The sequence below is a fragment of the Hydra vulgaris genome, chromosome 05, assembly GCF_038396675.1.
Source record: "Hydra vulgaris chromosome 05, alternate assembly HydraT2T_AEP".
Lineage (NCBI taxonomy): Eukaryota > Metazoa > Cnidaria > Hydrozoa > Anthoathecata > Hydridae > Hydra > Hydra vulgaris.
The window spans coordinates 5,101,107-5,125,457 of NC_088924.1; the positions used below are offsets into that span (position 1 = coordinate 5,101,107).

General features: G+C 27.2%; 1 protein-coding gene across 4 annotated transcripts in view; it reads left to right on the forward strand.

Annotated features, from left to right (window-relative positions):
* LOC136080484 (uncharacterized) overlaps positions 1–24,351 on the forward strand; it is a 210,776-nt gene that overhangs the window by 97,361 nt on the left and 89,064 nt on the right. For all 4 annotated transcript variants that reach the window (XM_065797198.1, XM_065797199.1, XM_065797201.1 and 1 more), the window contains 4 exons: positions 3,346–3,493; positions 6,781–6,857; positions 14,765–14,896; positions 15,219–15,262. In XM_065797198.1, coding sequence (XP_065653270.1) covers positions 3,346–3,493; positions 6,781–6,857; positions 14,765–14,896; positions 15,219–15,262 — 401 coding nt within the window. The remainder of the gene's footprint in view (positions 1–3,345; positions 3,494–6,780; positions 6,858–14,764; positions 14,897–15,218; positions 15,263–24,351) is intronic.

Below are 24,351 nucleotides of genomic sequence, written 5' to 3' on the forward strand. Positions count from 1 at the left end.
ATATATATATATATATATATATATATATATATATATAAATATATATACATATATAAATATATATATATATATATATATATATATATATATATATATATATATATATATATATATATTTTAACATTGAACCAGAAATAAATTGATGGTGTATGCATTTTTTATATTATATTAACAATTCAGATATACCATCATAATATGATAACAAAAACTGACATCATTTTCAATGGGAGATGGCAAAAAATTGACTCAGTTTGATAACGCCTATTTTATAAATTTGAGAAACAAAAATGGAAGTGCGAATCGCAAAAGAACTAATAACAATGCTCTAAATTGATTTTAACTTTGTAGACTAACATTAATATAGTATTTAGAAATATTAAATGAAGTTTACATGATTTTTATAATTTGTGTTTATTTCCATTAATTATCAGTTGTCAGTCTCTATTTTATAAAATGAATTAAAAAACCGTTTATTTATAGTATAATAATAATATATAAATACTAGTTTGCTAATGCTATTATCACCACAATGTTAATGGTATTCGTTTTAAAGTGAAATTTTGTATCAATTTTATTGTTTTAATGTTATATATATATATATATATATATATATATATATATATATATATATTATTTTTACTTTATTTACAACACCATTTGATATACAAAAAACCCCAACAAAGCTTACAATAATTCAGTTAAGATTCAATCTGAGTTATTGAAACGTAATAAATTTAACATCAATAGAAAAGTAAAGCCGTCATCATTTAAAATATAAAGGGTGTTGTCAAAATATGTTGAAAATAAAATTAAGTTACTAATAAAATCTTTTTCAACAATGATAAACATTCTTACTGTAGTAAAAAAAAGTACTAACTGATAAATTTGAACAAATAAATATAAAATTAACAAAAACAATGAATGAATAAGAACTTTAACATTAACTTTAACTAAATCTTGAATTTGAATTAATTGGTACAAATTTGTTCAAGCATAACCTTAAAAGTAAGTTTTTATAACAAATGATATGTAACTAGTTATACATATAGTTAACTATCAGGATTTATATGTATAACTATATGCATTTTAAAGCATATTATTTTATTTAAACATTACTTTAGATCATATTACTTTGAAAACTAGACCCAGAGGCTTTATTCCCAATAACACTGTTGTACTCCAAATTAAAAATTGAAAAGTTTCTGTAAATGTCCTGTTTTTATTCCTCAATGTAGTTCGTCATTAAGTCCCTTAAGTCTTAAGGACCTTATTATATTTAAAGTTAAAAGTTTTAAAGCATAAAAAAAGTTACAGAAACCCATCTTCATCCCATTTTTTTCTTTTTTTAATAAAGAAAATTGGGATTTCTTTGACTTTTAAACCTGCATTTCTTTGTGGGACACTGCAGTGTCCCATGCATGCAAGATTGGTTTTTGACAACATTTCAACTTGCATCAGTTAAATGTTTGCAAATAATTTACTCAAGATCTAAATTCAAATAACTATTATACTATTCTAATAATACGTCTATTTGCACAAATTCTAATTTTATTTCTATAAAGAAAGATAAACATTATACGTGGTACTTACATACTTGCTTGCCATTCTCTATATTAATATAAAATATTTTCACACAATAATTGTAAAGCAATGCAATGTCGATTTAAAACTTTTTTTTTTTGGTTTTTTTTAAAAAGTTTATTTTTTAGTTTCCAGCTTTCAAATTAATTCCCATGCAAATCCCACAGGAAACCCACGTGGGATTTCCCATGTGTGTAAATACCATATGGTTCCCACATGTAACCTATGTGGGATTACCCACATGGGTTTAAGGTTAAAAATTTCCATACAGATACCACATGGGAAAATCCGTCTCACGTAAATCCCATCAATCCCACACGGAACCCACGCAGAACCCATGTGGGACGCGGTTTTATTTTTAACTGGGTAGGTTAATTTTAGAGCGTAATAGTATTATTTTAACAAAAAGTTTGTTTACGAGTTATTATATTCCAAAATGTAGTTCTAATTGTCAAATTCATATTGAATTACTTAACTAATGTAATTTTTTGAGCTAATTTAAAGTGCTCATGTTACCAAGTGGTCTGGGTAATATGAGCACATTTGCTACTTTTTTAAAACCTCTGTGTTTTTAAGAAAAAAAAATGGGTGCTTAAATATCTAAGTGGATTATGAGTAGGGATTTCTAAAAATTGTTTATTCGCAACAATTTTTGATCTTGCATAACTATTTTTTTGAACATTCCACTTTTCGCTTAGTGTGCTCAAATTACTCTAATCTACGATAAAGGTTTTAACATAAAATCAAATATTATAACAAAAGCTAGTTAAGCTCTACCGAGGAACCCTGCAATTGGTAAACAATGTTAGCGTGTTTACCAATTGCAATTGACATAAAAATGGAAAGTTTTTGCATTAGCGTGAAATTGAATAAAAAAAAAAAAGATTTAAAAATTCACAAAAGTGTATACCCCATCCCAACTATTTATTGCTTATAATAACTTAAATACCATTATGAACAGAGATGGGTCTACAAATAAAACGAGAAAGGGGGAGATGAATCCTTAAAAAGTACTGACTGTTTAAAAAAACTAAAAACCGACTGAAATATGTCAAATACCCGATCATTTCTCAAAAAACCGAGTATAACTTAAAAATCATCTTCTTTGAGGGATATCACACGCCCCATAAAATTACCTCTGATCACCAGTATATTGTGGCTTTCTAATCTTCCAACTACATCGAAGATTAGAAAGCCACAATCTGTTTGTTGTCGATTAGACGAAAGCAATGAATGCAGCATGTTAACAAAATAAAAAGAAATTCAATATTTAAATAATTTATAAAATGTTATTTTTGAACACTATCAAAAATTTGTTTATGTTATATTTTTTCTAAATCATCTTATGATGTTGCCATTATAGTTTTGAAGAATTCGCAACGTATTAGGAAACAAAAATGTATTGGAAATTTTTACTGCCTATAATATAAAAAAAAATATGCAAAAATAAGGAGTTTGTAAAATAACTTAACAAATATCTGTTTTTTTGTACTCATTTTTTTAATTATTGTTATTTCAATTCTACTCCCAAAAACCACGAAGACCACTTCAGTCAGGAGGCAAGTTTAGTTGTGGTTACATACCTCTCTCAACTCTTTAATTCCGAAACACAAACCTTGACGAACAAGGTTTCTGCGCGGAGAAGCATATTGAGCGCGGTACTTCCAGGGACCACCACAAACTCTCCACTTCGTGGAGAGTTTGCGGTGGTGAAAACCAATATAAAAATATTGTAATTATGCTGATTTATTTTTACTTTGTTAGATTGTACTGGTACTATTAATGAAGTTGTTCGCTCTATGAATAAGTATTTGTGTCATTGTAAAAAGATGTTCAAAATTCAAGATGTATGGGTAAAAAAAAGTAATAATGACTCAATCTATGTTGAATTTGATACAACGCAACAGAGAGGGTAATTTTTTAACATTAGTTTATTTCGTTTTTTTTCTTATAAAAGAGGGAAATTAATAAGTTTAAAAAAAATATAAAAATTTGAAGGTTAAAAAAGAACTTAAAGTTAAAAAATAAGAAATTTAAGATAAAGATAAAAAAACAAATGAAAATTTACAAATCAGTACATATTCGCTACATATGCATATACATATTCAATACAATAATAAAATTAACTTTTTACAACTTTTTATAAATTCCAAAACCCGATATATATATCAGAGACGTAGTAATGACACCTGAAAAGCAGGTTCGAATTTCCAGAGGAGTGGCCCTGTGAAATACTTTTCAGGAGAGACAAATAAGCAAATAAGGAGAATTATATTTATACTAAAAAAAAGTTTTTAATAGATACAAAATATTACGTAACTCATTTGTATCAGCATAGTTTTTAATTATGTCTAAATGGGTCAAATTCCATATTTTCTGATGTTCCTGTAACAAGAGAACACGTTCCCCACATGCTCTATTAGCTAGAAGAGTATTGATAGGTTTCAGTTTGCTGAAAACTCTCTCATACTCTGCTGAATTTGCTGGAATTGTAGGAAATATCTTGTATAGAACTGCAACAGAGTGGAATTCAGCATCTAACATAATCTTCAGCATAAAATTGTAAGTGGTGAGAAAAGATGGCAAAGTTTTGCTATCCTTCTTAGCAGCCTTTCTTTAGATCTTCACAAAATCAACCATTTCAGTAGTGAACTTACTTAAACTGAAACCAATTTTTAATTTTTCATTGTTTTAATATTTTCTTTTAAGTTAGGGTTACGAAAACTATGAATAATATCTTCACTGGTTTTCTTTATTAAAAGATGTCTATGCTTTCTAAAAATTTCCGCTGTGAAGAAAATTTGTCAACTAGAACTGCAGTTGCTGAACTAACTTTAGTATAAATCACTTCTGCTAGCCACTGATCTTTAGCCTGAGTAAGCCGCTCATCTTCTGTTTCATCAAAGTCCATTTGTTTATTTATGCAAGCCCTATTCTCAACAAGTTTTTGCTGTTCAAGCTGAGTTTCAGTTGCAATATTAACAGCATATAAAATAGCATTTTGGCCAGCACTGTCCATTGATACTTAAAGCTTTTTCAGTGATATGCTGACAGACATTGTATTGACAGACATTGTAATGAGATTATAATCCTAATATTACAGGTCTATATAGAGATAATTGTCTATACTGCTTCTATAATATCAGTGGTCCTCAATCGGAAATAAAAAAAAAAAAATAAAGATTTTCAAAGACAATTTTTATCTTTACAATCCTATCAGGCTAAGTTTAAAAACAGTAAACTTTCTTGATATCACATTTATCATTTCTTAGAACTCCTTTATAATTTATAGAAAGTTAGGTCACAATCCATTATATATTAACATCAATTCTAATAATCCACCAAGCGTCATTAAATCTAGAGATGTCTCGGATAACATTATTTTATTATCTGACCGGATTTCGAATACCAGAACACAATAATAATATCCGGCCGGATATAAGGGAGAATAATGTGATAAACCTTACTGTGACAAACCTTCAAAATAGCGAGTTTTGTTTGAAAGTTTCGAATTTAATGATAGCTGTGATTTCACAGCAATTTGAATTCTATGTGGAACGCAGAGAAGGAGGAGATGTAATAAATCTGGTCAGAAGTCATTTTCCACAACTCCACTGCATAATCACGCAAAAAAAATTTGTTGTAAATTGTATTAAATAAAAAAAATTAAAATTGAATCTTCTCCAGCTGCACAAAGAAGTTCAAAATGGATTAAATTCCGATCAAGTCTCTTTTGTAAAAGCTTCTCAAGGAGTTGATGTTTTCTTTAATCACTCGATTGTAGAAAATAAATAATGACAATTAAAATTATGAGAAACAGGAAGTGAAGTTTCAAAAGATAAAAGAATCATCTTAAGTCACTTGCACCATCTACATCCAGTCTGATTTTGGAAGACTAATTTCATTGTTTATGAGAAAAAGCGATTAAGGCTACCTTAATCGAGAAACGTTGAGATAAAAGAAATGCTCCTATCCAGCCTGGAAGTCCGACCCGAATTGCTTATCCAGAACACCCCTAATTAAATCAATACCAAAATCGATCTCTTATCACATCTGTATCATTCCAAATATCCAAAAATATATTATAAATTTGAAATAAGAAACATCATCTGGTTTAAAGCCCTTATTTACTTAACGTAAGAAAAAACGTAGCAAAAACATTTTTAAGCACAATTGTTAAATTTTTCCCTAAAAACCTCAAGTTTTAGAAACTTTTTACCCGTAGTATCTTAAAGATTAGTTTTAATTCCCTTCCAAACATCTAGAGTATTATTAATTTCAATTAAAAAAATAAACTTTTTAATTCTCATGAAAATAATAATCATTTGTGCAATTGCCGAAAAACCACCTTATGCCCACTAAAAAGAAAACCCCTTACAAAAATTCTTATTTATATTTGCAACGTAAAAAACTAGAAAAAGAAGTATGTATATATATATATATATAAATATATATATATATATATATATATATATATGATATATATATATATATATATATATATATATATATATATATATATATATATATATATATATATATATATATATATATATATATATATATATACATATATATTGTTGTTTTGATTATGTAATAATAATCAATTTTTTCGATTTGAGAGTGATCAATATAAAGTGAAATAATCACAAAATAGATCAATAAATAAATAAAAAAGTAAGATAATAACTTCTTTACGGTACTTAAAGTTTCATGCCGTTTGCGGCACTTATATATGGCTGATGAGAGCCGCAAACGCCATGAAACTTTAAGTAACGTAAAAAAGTTGTTTTTTTTATCTTACTTTTTTATTTATGAATATATATATATATATATATATATATATATATATATATATATATATATATATATATATATATATATATATATAAATAAAATATATATATATATATATATATATATATATATATATATATATATATATATATATATATATATATATATATATATATATATATATATATTCATTAATTTTCGTTGAACGGTTTTAAACCTTTGATATTCATGTAAAGTAAATTCTGGCATTTTTTAGACAAAATTTTTTTAAAATAAATGTTTCAAGAAGCATGCTTTTTAATTAAAGTCAACTATATCATTTTTGATCTTTGTCATAAAAATCAAATTAATTTAAAAATTTAAAAGCCTAAAAATCTAAAACCTATTTTTATTTTATTTTAGCTGCCAGGCTAGTCGTGGAAAAGAAGACAATGTTAAAGTTCACAAAATATATTTAGAAAATTTATGCTGCACTAAAGGTAATAGTTTCCTTACCTTATAAACTAAAACTAAAGAAGAGTATTGCTGATTAAAGTAGTGGTATATCAGTAGTATTAGCTGCTTAGTAAAAATTTTAACAGCAGTATAGTTTGTTTCAACTATTTTTTGTTTGTTTACATGGTGTTAAAATGTCCCAAATTATTTTTTTTGTCATGTTCTAAAGTCAGAACAAATTATTTTTTATTTAAAAACCTTTGTTTAAATTATTAATGGACTTTTTTTTTTAATTTAATAAACCTCTATTATTTAAAAAAAGAAGGAATTAACAATTAACTGCTGTGTTTCCTTGAGTGAAGCATTGAAGTTATCGCATTAACGCTTAAGAGCCGTTTTTTCTAAAAATCAGGCAAATTCCTGAAACTGTGGAAGTGACCTCCTCCAAATTGCTTGAATTTTTTATATATTGATCAGAATATAGAAAAAAACCTGTTGGGGAAAAAAAAAATTTTGAAAAATGTTTCGTTCACTCGGAATCTGGGCTTAAATTTTTGAGATTTTTTTAAACATTTTTAGAAATTTGGTTTTTGCCACCTTTGAACCCATTTTTTTGGCAAGGCAAAAAGTTGCACATAGCTTTTGTAGTTAATATCAGACGTAACCCAAAAGCTCTCTCCAAAAAATACAAAAAAGTTGCGTGACACTGCGCGGTTGGCTAATTATCATAGTTCAAAAGTACAAAATCAATCACTTTTGTCAATTTTTAATCGGAGTTAATTCTAGCGGCGAAGTGTTGCACACAATTTTTCTTTTAGGATTTGAAATTATCAAAGGTATTGAGTCTAAAAATGCAAAGCAAGTTATGTGATACCTAAGGCCTATTAATATATTAAGGCTTGAAATTGGAAAAAAATGTTTTAGTATACTTACAAAATGAACCATTACGGCAGAGGCGCTTAGTTTTGTAAAAATGTAAACATATCCAACTGTCAATACAAAAAGGTCCTAACATAATAATAAAAAAAATTCGTGTGATTTTGTCACACGCATGATATAACATGAATTAAAAACTGAACAAAAATCTAACATCAAGATAACTATATTGCTAATTAAATAAAACATAAATCAAACATTTAAATGTTTTTCCATTTAAAACTTAGTTTTTCATTTATTAATAGAGTCATTTACACACATTATCCACCACATCACACATAATTTCTACTCTGCTGCAGTAAGTTTCTCTAAGAATAATGATATGACTGTATTATAGTCTTCTTCGGATAATGAATAATCGCCACAACCACTGATTAGAAAAGGAGCATTTACTAAACAGATAATTTTATCAGTTTGGTTATTTATCTCCTCGGTAGTAACTGGCCAGCGAAAAGTATTCTTCTCTTGCCCGTTAATCATACAATTAACTCTGATCCCAGTTATAGATACCTAAAAGTATTAGCGCAACATTTAAAATAATATAATAAAGAGTTTATGATTTGTTTAATTTTGCTTACATTCAATAAAACTTGTAAAGTCTTATATAATGTCATTCTGAATTTATTTTTACATTTTGTTTATATTCCTTTTATTTTAGAGCACTGTTTTGTAAAACAAAATAAAAACTCGAAACTAATATATACTTTGAATAATATTACCTCCACAATATATCCAATATTCCATTGTTTTTCATATGCAACAGCAACCCAATCATTCACTTTCCATACAAGACAAATTTCTTTTGCAAGATTGGCGATGTCTTCCTCATATTTATTATCATCTTCATTGTCTCCTGCCAGATTAAAGTCATCATTTTCGCCATAAACTTCTTTGTTATCGTTAACCTGACTATTTTCATTATTTTCTGTTGTTGGTTCTACCAGCTTACCTTTTCTTTTCAGGTTACTAAATCTATAACAATATCAATTGTACATATTTTTAAACATATGTAAACAAACACACAAAATTATAACTTTCACCTAAATTTTAATTTCATATTTGTAAAAGAACTATTTAACAGTCAGAAACATAATCTAATTTGCAAAAGTTTTGATAGCAACAATGCCTACCTTGAAAATAAAGATCTTATCTGTTAGCTAGTTACATATTGATCAGGCGGAAGTTCTCTCCTCAGCTGCATGTGAACCTGCTCAGGGCTCATTTTATTACCTGATTATTCTCCACGAATAAAGTATTCATACAACAGTTCTTTCTGCTGATTTGAAAATCTAAAAGAACTTCGAACTGGTAATTCCCAACCTTGCAATAGAAAAATGTTCATGCAATGTGGTTTGTCTTTTACGGAAGCAATGTTAGAGGATGAAGAAATTGGCATATTTAGTTGTGAAGTAATTTTCATCTTATGAACAAACGAGTTGCGAACTTTATCCAATGATGTTAATGATTTCGGAACTGTATGAAGACCGGATAGCATGTGTTCTTCTAACTCAGCATCGCTTTCAAATGATAAAGTACAATTCATTTCAGTGCAAAATCTTAATGAATATAATTGCCTGTCACTTCTTTTCTGTTTTTCCTTAAGTGACTTGTTACGCTTAACTGAATTATCTGTTTTGCTATATGGCAACAACAACTTAATCGAGGGTTGAATTTTAAGATTTCCATACTCTTGTTCAATTCCCTCACCGATATTGAAATAACGCCACATCTTCATACTTTTCTCACCAAACTCAAATGAGTGATAGTTGCTAATGTTCTTAATCTTTGGTCCAGTAACTACAGTTTTATCATTGCTAATTTGAGCAACTGCTACTTTTGTATCTTTAGCGCCAAAACTATAATGCATAGCCTTGTGTATATCTTCAGCAGTCAAAAGATTATTACCAGAGTCAACGTAACTCCTTAAAATTGTCTTTACAACTGCACTCTCCCTGTCACATTGATCTTTTCCACAACAGGGTTCATTATAATCATATCTCAGCAACTTTATATCTCTCTCTTTGCATACATTGTAGATTGCTTCAGCTGAAAGATTTCCCTGATAGCAGCCGGCATTATCAGATTTGGTAAACATTTTCTTGATATGCGGTTGATCAATTCTGAATTGGTCTAAAACTGCAGTGGCTAACGAAACAACATCACCTATTCTCTGATCACACCTATACATTGAAGTAAAGTAAATACGTTTGAATAACTTTCCTGCTATTTTTATGAAGAATATATCCACATGTAAACTCATTCCTTTCTTGCCAAAATACTCTCTTTGGCCCTCTCTGTATCGAACCGGAAGAATTTTTTGACAAAAATCTTTAAGCCAGAAAGCAGTTTCATCGTTTAATTGCTTAAAAGCTTCGATTTTTGCCTTTTTCTGTTGAGAATCTCTCATCAGGTGTTTTATGTAGTTGAATACATTCTTTACAGCAATTTCCAAATCATAAATAGAATCAGCATCGTCAGAACTTTGAATTGTTAGTTCTTTGATCATCTCGATAGCTTTGCACAAATCATAGCAATCGGCACATACCACTTCTGATATCTCTGTGTTGGATTGAAGATTTTTTTCAGATGGATCTGATAAGGCATGTTTTGAGCTATGAGAAGAAATGTTTGAGTCATTGACACTACAATTGGTTTGATAACTTGTTTTCAAATACCTTTTTCCTTTTTCAAGGGCAGCTTCGAGAGATTTAGAACTAAATCTTTGTGCCAATTTTTGTAATGTTTGAAAACCATTCATGCCTGAAGCAGTAACATCATCTAATCCAGCTAAGCTTTTTCGACTTGAAGGTTTTATTGCATGCAATACTTTCCACAAACTTGAATCAGATAATGGTATATAATTGTTTTCACTACAACTTTTTCGATAGAACATAATAGCGTGGCTATATTTTGTCGTCAGTATTGCATGCACTATCTTTTGTTCTTCACCGCTGTCGTATTTTAATTTGGTTATTCCATAAGCAACATCATGCAAAATACCGCTTGTAAATATAAAGTCTAAGAAATGTTCACACTTTGTTTGATCAAGACTAGATCGGACGAATACTTTCTTCTCTGGAAATGCCAACCCTTTATGAGATGCATGCCATTTTCTTGCTGTTTCTATACGATGTTTGGTACACTCAAATGTGTTCATTATAAACTTTTTGGTATACTTGGTATGGTCTAATAATGAGAGGATAACTAACTTTCCCATGGAATCACTTTGCTTATATACTTTCTGAGCACGAATAATTTCAATTGGGAGAGGGCTATTTATTTCATCAACATTTTTACTGTTAAGAAAATCTATAAGTATTTCCTCTTGTCCAGGAGCAACAGCTTCCGCAAATTTTTTCTTTAATAAGTTTTCTAGGCGAACATACTTGCGTTTTAACTTATCTTTAGTAGTATCTTCCAGATATTCGAACTTCCTTTTTAATCTAAATTTTATTGGACTTGCATTAAGAACCTCAGTTACACTCTCACGGCTTCTTAGAGATTCGTCCAAAATCTCCTGTGAAACATTAATTTCACCGGGATCAAATTCTTCATCTGGAGTAGCAGGTGTCATATATGTCTGTTCTTGTTGTGTTTGTGTTTCTGTACATAAATTGGTGTTTTCGTTGACTCTAGATAAAGCAGTTTCTTGCTTTAAATGGGTAAAACACAGCATTGCACCAACTGAAAATACTTTATTGTATCGCTTTGACATTGATATGACGACATGTATTGGTGACGCCCTTAAAGCGGGAGATTTTTTTCCTTTTATATTTAGATGGTGAGGATGAAAGCATGTTTTTGGAGGACTCTATGCAATACCAAACGTGTACCGGTGAAAAGCACATATTTGTTCATCCTTTTCAAGATTTCTTTTAAGTCTATTTGCAATAAGTCCATTTTCTTCCCAAATATTATTATCGTTAAATCGCATGACCTAAAAACAATTTTTTAAACAATTATTAAGTGTGTCATTTAAAGCATTGTTTATAATCTGACTCTTCACGAAAAATGTTTACAAGTTTGAAATACATTGTTGTTATTATTAAAATACAATATTGCAAGAGTGTGATTAATTTAGTGATTATTTATTAAAAGAGTGAGGAATTAATTAAAAGAGCTATTTTTTTTGTTTAAAGAACTTTGTCTCAAAATCTCATTGCAGAGAAGTTATAAAGTATGTAATTATAAAAATTGTATTACAGTCTGCGTAAATATAAAATACATAATTACCTTTAAGTTGATGAGGTGTTTCTTAACATCAACATGTCCCAGCTGATGAATGTAGAACATTTTGTTTATAATTTTATGTTTTTTGAATGATCCACAATTTCCTTTTGAAAAGCAACAACAGTTTTCATAAAAATATTTGTTTTGTTTCATACTCAACTAAAAACAAGTTCTATTTATGCAGTACCTATATCTCAATAGCAATGATAAAATATCTACTCTATTTATGCAAATTTTAAAGATCGTTAAAATAAAGTTGAGACATTTTTATGGTAAAGTAAACAACCGCCCACTAACTTGTTTCTCCACAATCGTGATAATAGCGATTCTTCTTCCATTCGATCACCACAAGTTATTTGGTTATGACGTAAATTTAAATAATTCACTTCTGATCATGTATTGTTTTTTATTATTATTTATTTCAATTGTTATGATTTCTATATCATAGTCAGAAACGCTTAAATTTTTTCTTAACATTACGTGCAATGTTTTGTGTAATGCTAAATGCTAATTTTGGATGATAGAAATTTTATTGTGAGCGAAAACCTCATCTGTGTGTCCAAAAAAATATCTCTTCGTACTTAATCATTTTTAACAATTTGTACCTTTATTTTTAACTTAATATCTAAAGATCACACGAATTTTTTTTATTATTATGTTAGGACCTTTTTGTATTGACAGTTGGATATGTTTACATTTTTACAAAACTAAGCGCCTCTGCCGTAATGGTTCATTTTGTAAGTATACTAAAACATTTTTTTCCAATTTCAAGCCTTAATATATTAATAGGCCTTAGGTATCACATAACTTGCTTTGCATTTTTAGACTCAATACCTTTGATAATTTCAAATCCTAAAAGAAAAATTGTGTGCAACACTTCGCCGCTAGAATTAACTCCGATTAAAAATTGACAAAAGTGATTGATTTTGTACTTTTGAACTATGATAATTAGCCAACCGCACAGTGTCACGCAACTTTTTTATATTTTTTGGAGAGAGCTTTTGGGTAACGTCTGATATTAACTACAAAAGCTATGTGCAACTTTTTGCCTTGCCAAAAAAATGGGTTCAAAGGTGGCAAAAACTAAATTTCTAAAAATGTTTAAAAAAATCTCAAAAATTTAAGCCCAGATTCCGAGTGAACGAAACATTTTTCAAAATTTTTTTTTTCCCCAACAGGTTTTTTTCTATATTCTGATCAATATATAAAAAATTCAAGCAATTTGGAGGAGGTCACTTCCATTGAATGCCTGATTCTTACAAAAAATGACTCTTAACACAAATGCGATTTTTTTTCTATTATACGATGAAAAGCGATAAAAAATTGTATCGAATGGCATGCAACTTTTAAAATAAAAATTGAAGCGCAATAAATCTCCGATCAATTATCTCTATAGAAATTGCTTAGTATTGTTGGCAGAAGCGACCTTTATACAAAAATGTCCTATAATTCGGAGGTTATTTGCGATTTGTCGAAAAGTTTTTTTTTTTATAATTTATTTCGTCATTTTCATAATAAATTATTTACATAATATTTTGAGTTAGGATATGACCGGAGCCGGCAGAAGACAAAAGTCTTATTATCTAGCCCCGTTGTATCTTTTGCACTGTAATATCATAAATCTATCATAAAGTATTATAATTTAAATAAAATAATATAAAAACTTTTAAATAAACATTTTACTTTTTTTTATACATAAAAAAAGAAATATTTTTACATACGTAAAAATATAATGTATAAAAATAAGGAAATAAATACAAATTTAAGCAAAAAAAAAAATGTTTTGCTTTTAAGCAAACGAAATAAAAGTTAAGTATTAAAAAGAAGATATTAAAAGTAAAATACAATTTGAGATATGTCATAATCAAGTAACTGTTTTTTTTAAAATAACTTTGAAAATTTAAAGTGAAAGTATAGTTTTACTTTCAATTGAAAGGAATGAGTTCCACAAATGTGACCCTCGGTATGTTATTGAGAAATTAGACAGTTGTAATAAGGTTTTTGGTACCTGATAGTTATGCAATGAATGCTTTGTTTGATATTTATGATTTATAATAACAAAAACTTCGTAATTAATTAATAAACATTAAGCACTCCAAGCTTTCTAAGCAGTGGATTGGCACAAAATAATGTGCGTAATATATATATATATATATATATATATATATATATATATATATATATATATATATATATATATATATATATATATATACAGGATGAGAAAAAAAAAGTTCTTTTACAAAAGTCTAATTTAAAAAAAATATCTGTATTGTGTTTTCTTTCAATATATAGTGTGCTTTTAGTATTCTTCGTACTCTTTTAGTATTTTTTAGTATTATTTTGTTTTAAATTAAAGTGTGATTTGTTTCTTGTCTTGTACAGGAACTTTTGGAGTTTTTGATATATTTTTGTACGCGAACTTTTTTTGCACCCTGTGTTTATATATATATATATATATATATATATATATATATATATATATATATATATATATATATATATATATATATAGATATGTAGACATATATATATATATAGATATATATATATATATATATATATATATATATATATATTTATATATATATATATATATATATATATATTTGTGCTTAACAAACATTGTGCCAGTTGTTGGGCTCAGATGGTTTTTCTGTGCGTCAACTTTGCTAAATGAAGGATTATGAATGTGTTAGAAAGAAAATAATAACCATTTTAGGAAAAATTTTGTAAACATTTAAGAAAAATATTTAATAAAATTTTTTATCTTTATTTTGTTAAGGAACAATTCTTCATGAAATGCTTCATTTGATGGGTATGCCTCATGAGCATAATCGATGCGATCGTTCCGCTTATGTTGATATTGTATGGCAAAACCTAAATAATAGTGATCATAAGAATGCAAAATCAGTCAGTATGAAATTATATTTTTGAAATTATTAAAATTTGAACAACATTCCCAGCGGGCCTAAAGTCTGTAAGAGGTCCATATAACGTCTTATAGACGTCGCAAGTTTTATGGATGTCCTTAAGACTTTCAACAATTGCTCTGTACCCACTGGGTAACCTGCAGTTATTTAAATACAATTGTGTTGAGAATTTTCTTTAAAAAAATGTACTCTTTTATAAGTAATGTATGTAAAAGCAGCTTCTCTGACATTATTAAATTTATGTAGAATTGAATTTTAACTTTATTTTCCCAAATAATATTTAATGAAACATTTGATTTATTAAAGGATATCAGTTTGAGGAAGATAAGAGAATACAAACATATTACACAGTAAGACTCTTAGATTTCTATCACTATTATTTAGTTAATATTTAAATAAAAAATATTAAACAGCAAAAAGTAACCGTAATATGGGTCATATTACGTGATAGTGAGTATCTAGTAAGTAATTATAAATTTAGTTTTCAAAGGTAAAGAATTGCTTTTGTTCTTTAATTTTTATTTTATTTTGCTGTTTATATAAATTACAATTCTCTTTCACAAAAAATAAAAAAAAAATTACTAATATATAAATAATAAACAGACAGGGGCTCAAAGAAGGTACGGATAACAAGATACCTAATCTTTTCATAGAGCCCCTACAGATCATAACAATAATAGTAATATATGTTTACAAATCAAGTAGATATTTTAGGAGGAAAAAAAAAGAAAAAATTGTAAAAAAAATATACAATATTTAAGAATAAAAATAGAGAAAAAAGATGTAACAATTAAAAGTACAAACACCCTCAATTAGTCAAAAAAGAAAATATAATACATAAAAAAGTAAAAAATTTTTATTTAATATATATATATATTTTGATACAAATAGTTAAGAAGAAGATATAATATTAATAGATACTCATAGTCACAAAAGGTCATAAAAAGAAGATATTTAAATACAAATTTCCAGTTAAATAATTGATATCATATTCAACATATAATATATAAAGATTACAATTAATATTTAAAAATTAAACAATTTTTTGTAAACAAAAATAAAAATTAATCCACAAGATTTAAAACGTTAGTTTTTGTTTGACACTGAAATGAATTTAAATATTTTGCCATATTTAAATTACCTTTCAGAAACGAGTTCCATAGCTTGGGACATCTATAAGTTATACTATATTCTGTGTATTTGTTTACTGTTTTAGGTAATTTATACTTGTCACTTTTTCTTAAGAAATACTTTTTATTTAGATTTTTATTAAATTTACTTATAAAGATTTCAGGAGTTAGATTATTGGTATATTTATACGTAAAGATTAGGTGTTGGTGAATATTTATCTGATATATGGTCCCCCTTTTTTTGTTGTATATAATTCTGCAAGCATGTTTTTGGAAGGAAAGAATTTTTTTAAGTTTTGTTGGTTGACAACTTGCTCACGTAATATTTGCATAAGTAATGTAACAATGAATTAAGCTGAAGTATATGAGCTTTAGATTATGTGAATTTATGTATGGGCGAGTTCAATACATAATACTAATGGTCCTAATAATTTTTGACTGTATATATTTTATATGTGGGAGCCATGATAAAGAATCATCCACAAGAACTTCTAAAAACTTTATACTATCTTGTTATTTAATTTGTTTATAATTAACAATAATAAACAAATTAAAAATAAATATTAAATAAGTAAGTATATAAAGATTAATATAAATTTACACAAGGTAAAACTTGCAGTATAATAAAAAAATTGGAAAAAAGGTTTTGAACCAGAGTTTGAACCTTTCCAATTATAAAATATAAATATATTTATATGTATTTAAGCATGCTTCAACCAAAACCATAAAAGGGTTGGCAAAGAGAAACTTTAAACTAAATCGAAAAAACTTATCTGTGTCATACAAAAAAGTCCAACACTCCATCTCTAACTAGGAGCATTTGCTTCAATTTTACTTTAAATTTGTCAAGAGTTTCAAGAGTTTTAAGTTTATTAGATAGGATTTTATTCCATACTTTTGGTCCTCTAATGGATAATAAAAACTCAGTTGCAACATAAAAACATTTGGGCTGGATATAGGTGTTGTTTGAGTATCTGGTTAAGTATGTATGTTTATTTATTTTGAATAACGAAATAAAAATGTTTAGTGTTGTTCTTTTATTAACTTTATACATGAAAATTAAAAGATAAAAAATAATTATTTGCTAGACATTGAGTATATTTAGCTTTATAAATAGTTCTTTGGAGCGAGAAAACGGCCTACATTAGATATTATTCTCATTGCATGTTTTTGTTTATTAAAAAGTTTTTTTATTTTGTTTTGATTTGTGCTACACCAAGCATTGTTTGCGTAATTCAGATAACTATGAACAAAGGAGAAATATAACAAATTTAAAAATGATCTTGCTTTATACAGTAGGCCAATATTTCTTGAGATTTTACTTTCAAAATAATGTATATGATTTTAATGTTCGCTCTCTTTTTATAAATTGACTGCCAATATAAAGTTTTGGAAGTTTTAAATGGATTTTATCGCGTTCATGAATGCGATGGAAAAAAGAATACTTTATTTTATCAAAATTAATTGATAATTCATTTGCACTAAGCCATTCTGCGAGTTTTATTGGTTCCATGTTAACTGAATTAAACAACATTTTAACATCGTGACAAACGTGAAACAAATTTGTATAATCCGCAAACAAAATAGTGTCTAGTAACTTACAAGATTTGGATAAATCAATAATATAAATTAAAAATTAGAGTGGTCCAAAAATTGACCTATGTGGAACACCACATTTTATATTTATATTATCAGTTTTTCCGCAGCTAAATGAAAAGCATTGTTTCCTATTTGACAAATAGCTTTGAAACCATTTAAAATTTGAGTGCCTAATCCCGTACTTTTCTAGTTTATTTATTAGAATATAATGATCAACAGTGTCAAATGCTTTGCTAAGATCAATAAATACACCTAGCGTATATTTATTTTCATTAAATGCCTGAAAAATATTTTGAACTAGATGAATAATTGCTCTGTCTGTGGAGTGATTTTTTAAAATCCAAATTGTTTGTTATAAAAAGTATTGTTATTTTCTAGAAAGGTAAACAAAATTTGATAGATAATGTATTCTAATAGTTTTGAAAGGCATGGAAGTATTGAGATTGGTCTGTAATTGGAAATTCTGGTATCATCTCCAGAATTAAAGACTGGTACCACTCTTCCAAGTTTAATTTTATCAGGAAAGATTCCTTGTTCAAGAGACAAAGTAAAAACATGCATGAGTGGAAATTTTAAATAAGAAATTGATTTTATTATTGCATTACTGCAAACGTCGTCAACCCCTCCACCTTTGTTTGGTTTTAAATTAGAGGCAGCATTTAACAATTCTTTTTCAGTTAATTTATTATTTTCCATTACGGTATTATTAGCGGTTCGGTATGATTTAAAATGAGATTTATTTATTTAAGTTTAATTCTTGATGCTAAATTTACGCCTGAATTAACAAATGTATGATTAAACGATTGTACAATTAAAGATTCATTAACAATTTCGCAGTTATTTATAATGAGTTTTTTCGGAAGACTGTTACAATTTATACTTCTTTAGCAATCAGCAATCTTCTTTAGACGTCATTTATTAAACGCCATGTTTTTTGTGAATTGTTATTTTAAATTTATTAACTGGTTAGTATAGTACGATTTTTTTGAGGACTTTATAATTGATTCAAAAGGTCATTTGAAATTTTTATAATTCGACTTATTTTCAAAGGTTCTTTATTTAACAAACTTTTCGTAGAGGCGTTGTTTTTTTTTTGATGATTTCATGATACCGGGTGTTATCCACGGATTTTAAATCTTTTATTTTTTAATAAGTTTTATAGTTTTTGGAAATGCTTCATTATATTTGTTTTAATATCTGATTGAAACTGTTATAAGCAGTATTAACATTTGTAGTTTTCAGGACCGATCCCCAATCTGTGGAAGATAAAAGGCTTTTAAAATGAACAATGGAAGCGTCATTAATTATTCGTTTAGTAATTTTTACTTTTTCGGAAATTTGATTGATTTTTTGTTTTGTTGATATTATAAAAACGGGTAAATGGTCTGAAATGTCTGTTACAAGTATTCTAGTTTTAGTTTTTATGTTAGAGAAATTGTTATTTATAATTTGATCTATTGAAATGGAGCTATCTTTTGTAATTCTAGTAGGTTTAATAAGAGTTGGAATAAAACTACTTTGATATACAATATTGTTGAAACTTCTAACGTTTTTATTTGCGTCATATTTCAGATAGATAGATAAATTTTTATGCAATGATATAGTTTATTGGATACCCCGTACCATTTTAGTTTTTCTAACAGAATAAAACGATCAAAGGTGTCGAATGCCTCGGATAAATCTAAGAAAAATCCGAGAGTTAACATATCATTTAAAAACCATTAGTTATTTGGTCGACTAATTTAATAATGGAATGTTCTGATGAATGTTTTTTTTGAAATCCGAATTGTTTTGGATTAAAAAGATTATTTTTTGTAAAATAATCAAATATTCTATTATAAACTACACGTTCGAAGATTGTTGAGAAAACAGAAAGTACCGATATGGGTCTATAGTTTGATACGTCGGTGCGATCATTATTTTTATAAATTGGTTATACTCTCGCAAGCTTAAGTATACCAGTAAATACTCCTTGATCTAAAGTTAGGCTGATTATGTGGGACAAAGGTTTTGTAATGCTTTTTTTTTTGTTAGATATAAGGATATTACTAGGAATTTCCTCAAATCCTTGAGATTTTTTTTTTTTTTACAGAAAAATAAGCTGCATCAAATTCAAGAAAATGTAAAGCACTATCATACATTGTTTCATTTGTTGATTTTTTTAGATATGTCTTAAATGACGTAAAAGTTGGTATAATTTTGTTTGCGAGGCTAATCCCAACATTTGTAAAGTATTTATTAAACTCGTTAGATATTTTATAAGTACAAAATAAATCTGACTTATTAATATTAATTTTTTGAGGTAATACAGAACTTTTTATTTGACTTCGGCCCATTATGTCGTTAATTAATGACCATGTTTTTTTAACATCAAACTTGGAATTGCTAATTTGTTTACTATAATACATTTTTTTTTGTTTTTTTTTTAAGATGTCTATTTTTTTTTTTTTTTTTGTTCTTTATTACAACTTTTTAATAATTCATTTTACAGTTTTTATAAATAAAAAAAAATAAAAATCTAAATAGAATAAAGAAAATACAATAAAAAGATTTTGTAATAAAAATAATAAAGAACGCGGAAACTTGAAGAAGACCGGCAGGTCTTGTCACCGAGAACCGCTCAAGTAAAACACTTATTTTAAATTTAAAATAAACATTAGTCTACAGAATAAAATAATTAAATAAATTTGAAATTATTTTAAAAGTAAATCAATATATTTGTAATTGAAATAATTAGTTTTTTAAGTATATATTTGAAAGAATTTAAAGTACAATCTTGAGAAATATCATTTGGAACATTTAAAATTACATTGTTGCATAAAAATGGTCCGCGAAAAGAAATACAAAATTTTCCAAAATTAGTTTTAGAAAACGGTTGTCGATTTAAATTATCATTCCTTGATATATATTTATTTCTGTCTTTTTGTAGATGAAAATTATGAAAAGAAATAGACGATAAGTTTGTTTTACATTGAAACATGAAACATAAAATATTAAAGACATTTAGTTCGTATATATTAAGAACTTTCATTTCATATAAAAGAGTTTTGGCATGAGCAAAACGGCCTTTAAAATTTTTAAGCCGTGCAACATGCTTCTGTTGCCGATAAAAAGGTTCGAGTTTTCCTTAATTTGTACTGCCCCAAGCAATATTAGCATAGCTTAAATGGCAATGAATTAGTGAGTAATATAATTGAATTAATGTATGTTTGTTTAATATGCTTCTTGCTTTGCATAAAATCCTTATACTCTTAGAAATTTTATTACATAAATTTGCAATGTGGATTGTCCAAGTAAGATTTTCATCAATATACACACCTAAAAATTTTGTCACTATAACCCGTTTAATAAGATTATCATCAATAAAAAGAGTTGGCATATTAATTGGAAGTTGGTGTTTTTTGCGAGCTGGATGGAAAAGAATCCATTTAGTTTTTTCAACATTTAATGATAATTTGTTTAATTTAAACCAACTAGAAACTTTAGCCAGTTCAATGTTCATGTTTTTAAATAATGTTATATGTTATTATGAGAGAGAAATAAGTTGGTATCATCAGCAAACATAATTGTAATTAGAATTGAAGCTTTAAATAGGTTGTTAATGTAAATTAAAAATAAAAGAGGTCCTAATATAGATCCTTGTGGAACTCCGCATGTTACATTTAACAAACTAGATGATGTACTTTCATCTACATAAACAAATTGCTTTCTATTATAAAGGTAACTTTTCAGCAAAACTAATGCATTACCAGTTATTCCGTACCACTCTAACTTTTTAAAAAGAATTTTGTGATCTATAGTATTAAAAGCTTTCGCTTGTTCTATGAAAACAGCCAAAGTAAATTGAGAATTTTCGAATGAGTAAGAAATATTTCTAGTAACTTTAAGAATTGCGTGTTCAGTGGATTTGTTCTTTTAAAAGCCATATTGGTTTTTGTATAATAAGTTGTTTATAGTAAGGTGATTATATATTTTGGTGTACAAAATTCTTTCTAAAACTTTAGAGAGCGCAGGAAGAACTGAAATAGGACGATAATTATTTATGTTGGTAGAGTCACCGTTTTTTAATATTAGTATGACTTTTGCTTTCTTTAGGCTTTGTGGAAAAATTTCTTGTTTTATTGATATTGAAAAAAATTTAAATTGTACATCTTTTAAAACATCAAATGAACTAATAATAATGTTTCCGTTGACACCATCAGGGACTACTGATTTGTTTAACTTTAACATTTTAAACGCATTTTCAAATTCTTCAAAAGATAATTCAAAGTAGTTTAGGTAAGAGTTTAAAGGGAAGTTTAAGTTAGTAATTGGATTGTTTGGTTTATGAATTAATTTGGCAAGATAAGGCCCTACAAAACACAAAGTATTTATTAAATTCTTCCGCAATCTCCCTTTTATCATATATAAAATCATTATTATGTCTAATTGTATCTGGTAAAGTGGGAGATAAAGATTTCTTGCTGCCAGTAGCTTTCCTTATAATTGGCCATGTGCGCTTCAAGTTTAACTTAAATTTTTCAAGTATATTTATGTAATAATTTTTTTTTTGTTTTTTTTTTAGTTTTTCAAAAAGTTTAGCATAATTTTTATAAATAATTTTGTTTTCATTTGTTTTAGTTTTTAAGTATTTAATGTATAGTTTTTGTTTAATTAGAAGACTTACGCAAACCCTTTGTAATCCATGGTGATTTAATACTTTTAGCGTGGAGATTGTGAGTAATTACCGGAAAATTAGCGTTATAGATATCGTAAAATGTTTTGAAAAATGAGTTATAAATTAAATTTGCATTAGCGGAAACATTAACAAAACTCCAATAAATTAAAGATAATTGTTCTCTAAAAGATTCAAGGTTATCGTTTGTAAAAATACGTTTTTTAGAAGTTAATTTTTCATTAAATATATATTTTTTATCTATATTTATAGAAAAGAAAATAGGAAAATTATCAGATAAGTCGTTTTTTATTACTCCTTTTTTTAAAGAATTGTTAAAGATATCAGTGGTCAAAATATTATCAATTAAAGAAACAGATGAGTTAGTAATTCTGGTTGATTTGTTAATCGATGGAACCGCTCCATTTTCAAAAATATCGTTATAAAAAATTCCAATGTTATTATTTACGTGGTATTGAAAACAATCCAAGTTTTGATCTCCTATTACATATATAAACTCATTTTCGTGGTGACTATATTTAATGACGTCATTACATAAAAATGACCCGAAATATTGAATTTCTCCTGAAGGTGGGCGATAACAACAACTTTTTTTTTTCAACAAATTATTTTTAGCTTTATTGGTTAAAATTTCAATCGTTAAAACCTCTTTATTAGCATCGGAAATGCTCATGTCATGTCTGGTAAAATATCTCAAACATTTTTTAACATAAATAAGAACGCCTCCGCTGCGTTTGTTTTTCTTGCCAATGAAACTAAATTAAAACCCGGCAGTTCGAAGTCCATAAAAGAATTTACGTCATCGGAACTGCACCAAGTTTCTGTTAAGCAAATTATTTTAAAAAGATATTAAGTTTCGTCAGCAAAATTTTGAAAAGCTTCAAGTTTTTTTTAAACGACGTATATTAATATGAATCGCATTTACTTTACTACGATCAAGAAATCTTTTAATTTCACGGGTATAAAAATAATTGCATTTACTTTGCAAAGATTCAGCTCCTTTAAAATAAATAAGGTCAGGATCTGATTTATCATCTAGAAAAAAATCATTTGATAGAAAAAATTTGATTCTAAATTTTTGTTCTGAATTAAATCAATTTTTGCTGGTAAAAAATCCGTAAAAGCAAAAAATTTCTTTTCACATGTCTAGCGTAAATAATTTGTTATAAGAAATCTTCATAAAAACTTTTATAATTTTTGTATATTTTCTCATTCTCTGTACTTTTATTTTTTAAGAACTTGTTCTATAGTTTTTGCTTTTTTTTAGAACACTTTAAAAGTGTTTTATTTATTCAAGGGTTATTAAGTGCTTTTGTTTTAACTTGTATTTCTTCATACGGACAAGCTTCGTCAAATATCGCTAAAAATTTAGTTAAAAAAACACTAAAAGCTTCGTTTGTATTATGACAATTATAGATAATGGTTAACTTTCAGTACTTTTTTTTTTTATGAAACCTGAATCAAATTATAAGATTTGATTACATTATACATTTTCTTCATCTGTTTCAAGTTTTCTTTTTGAAAAACATGTTTTTCAACATTTGGTGATAAAAGGTATGTTTTTCTGTCTTCACAGATATTTCCAGCTGTGAAAAACACTATTCAGAGTTAAAAGAAGCTGCTAGAATTGCCAATATTGTCCTGGCGAAGCGGGCAAGCTTTGCTAATTGTTTTCTTGAGACTGTGTTTGTGTCATTGTTTTTTCTGTGTCACCAATGAGGGATCGTGATGTGTTGGATGAAACGATGATCCTAGGGTCTTCCGCATGTTGAACACAGATTCCTTCAAAGATATTTTGGTGATGTTGCACGTTTGCGCAATGCCATCCAATGTTGATCCTTTTTAACGTATTTTGCATATGATTCTAAAACGTTAGCTCGACATTTGGATAACCTGTTAGTTATTTTAATTTAGTAATGAATAATGATCTTTTTTATTAACGGATTGGATGGATCATAAAATATTGAATGAAAACCGACTTCCAGATCAAAGAGTTATAATATAAGAAAAATGTTTAAAGACAATGTTTGAAGAT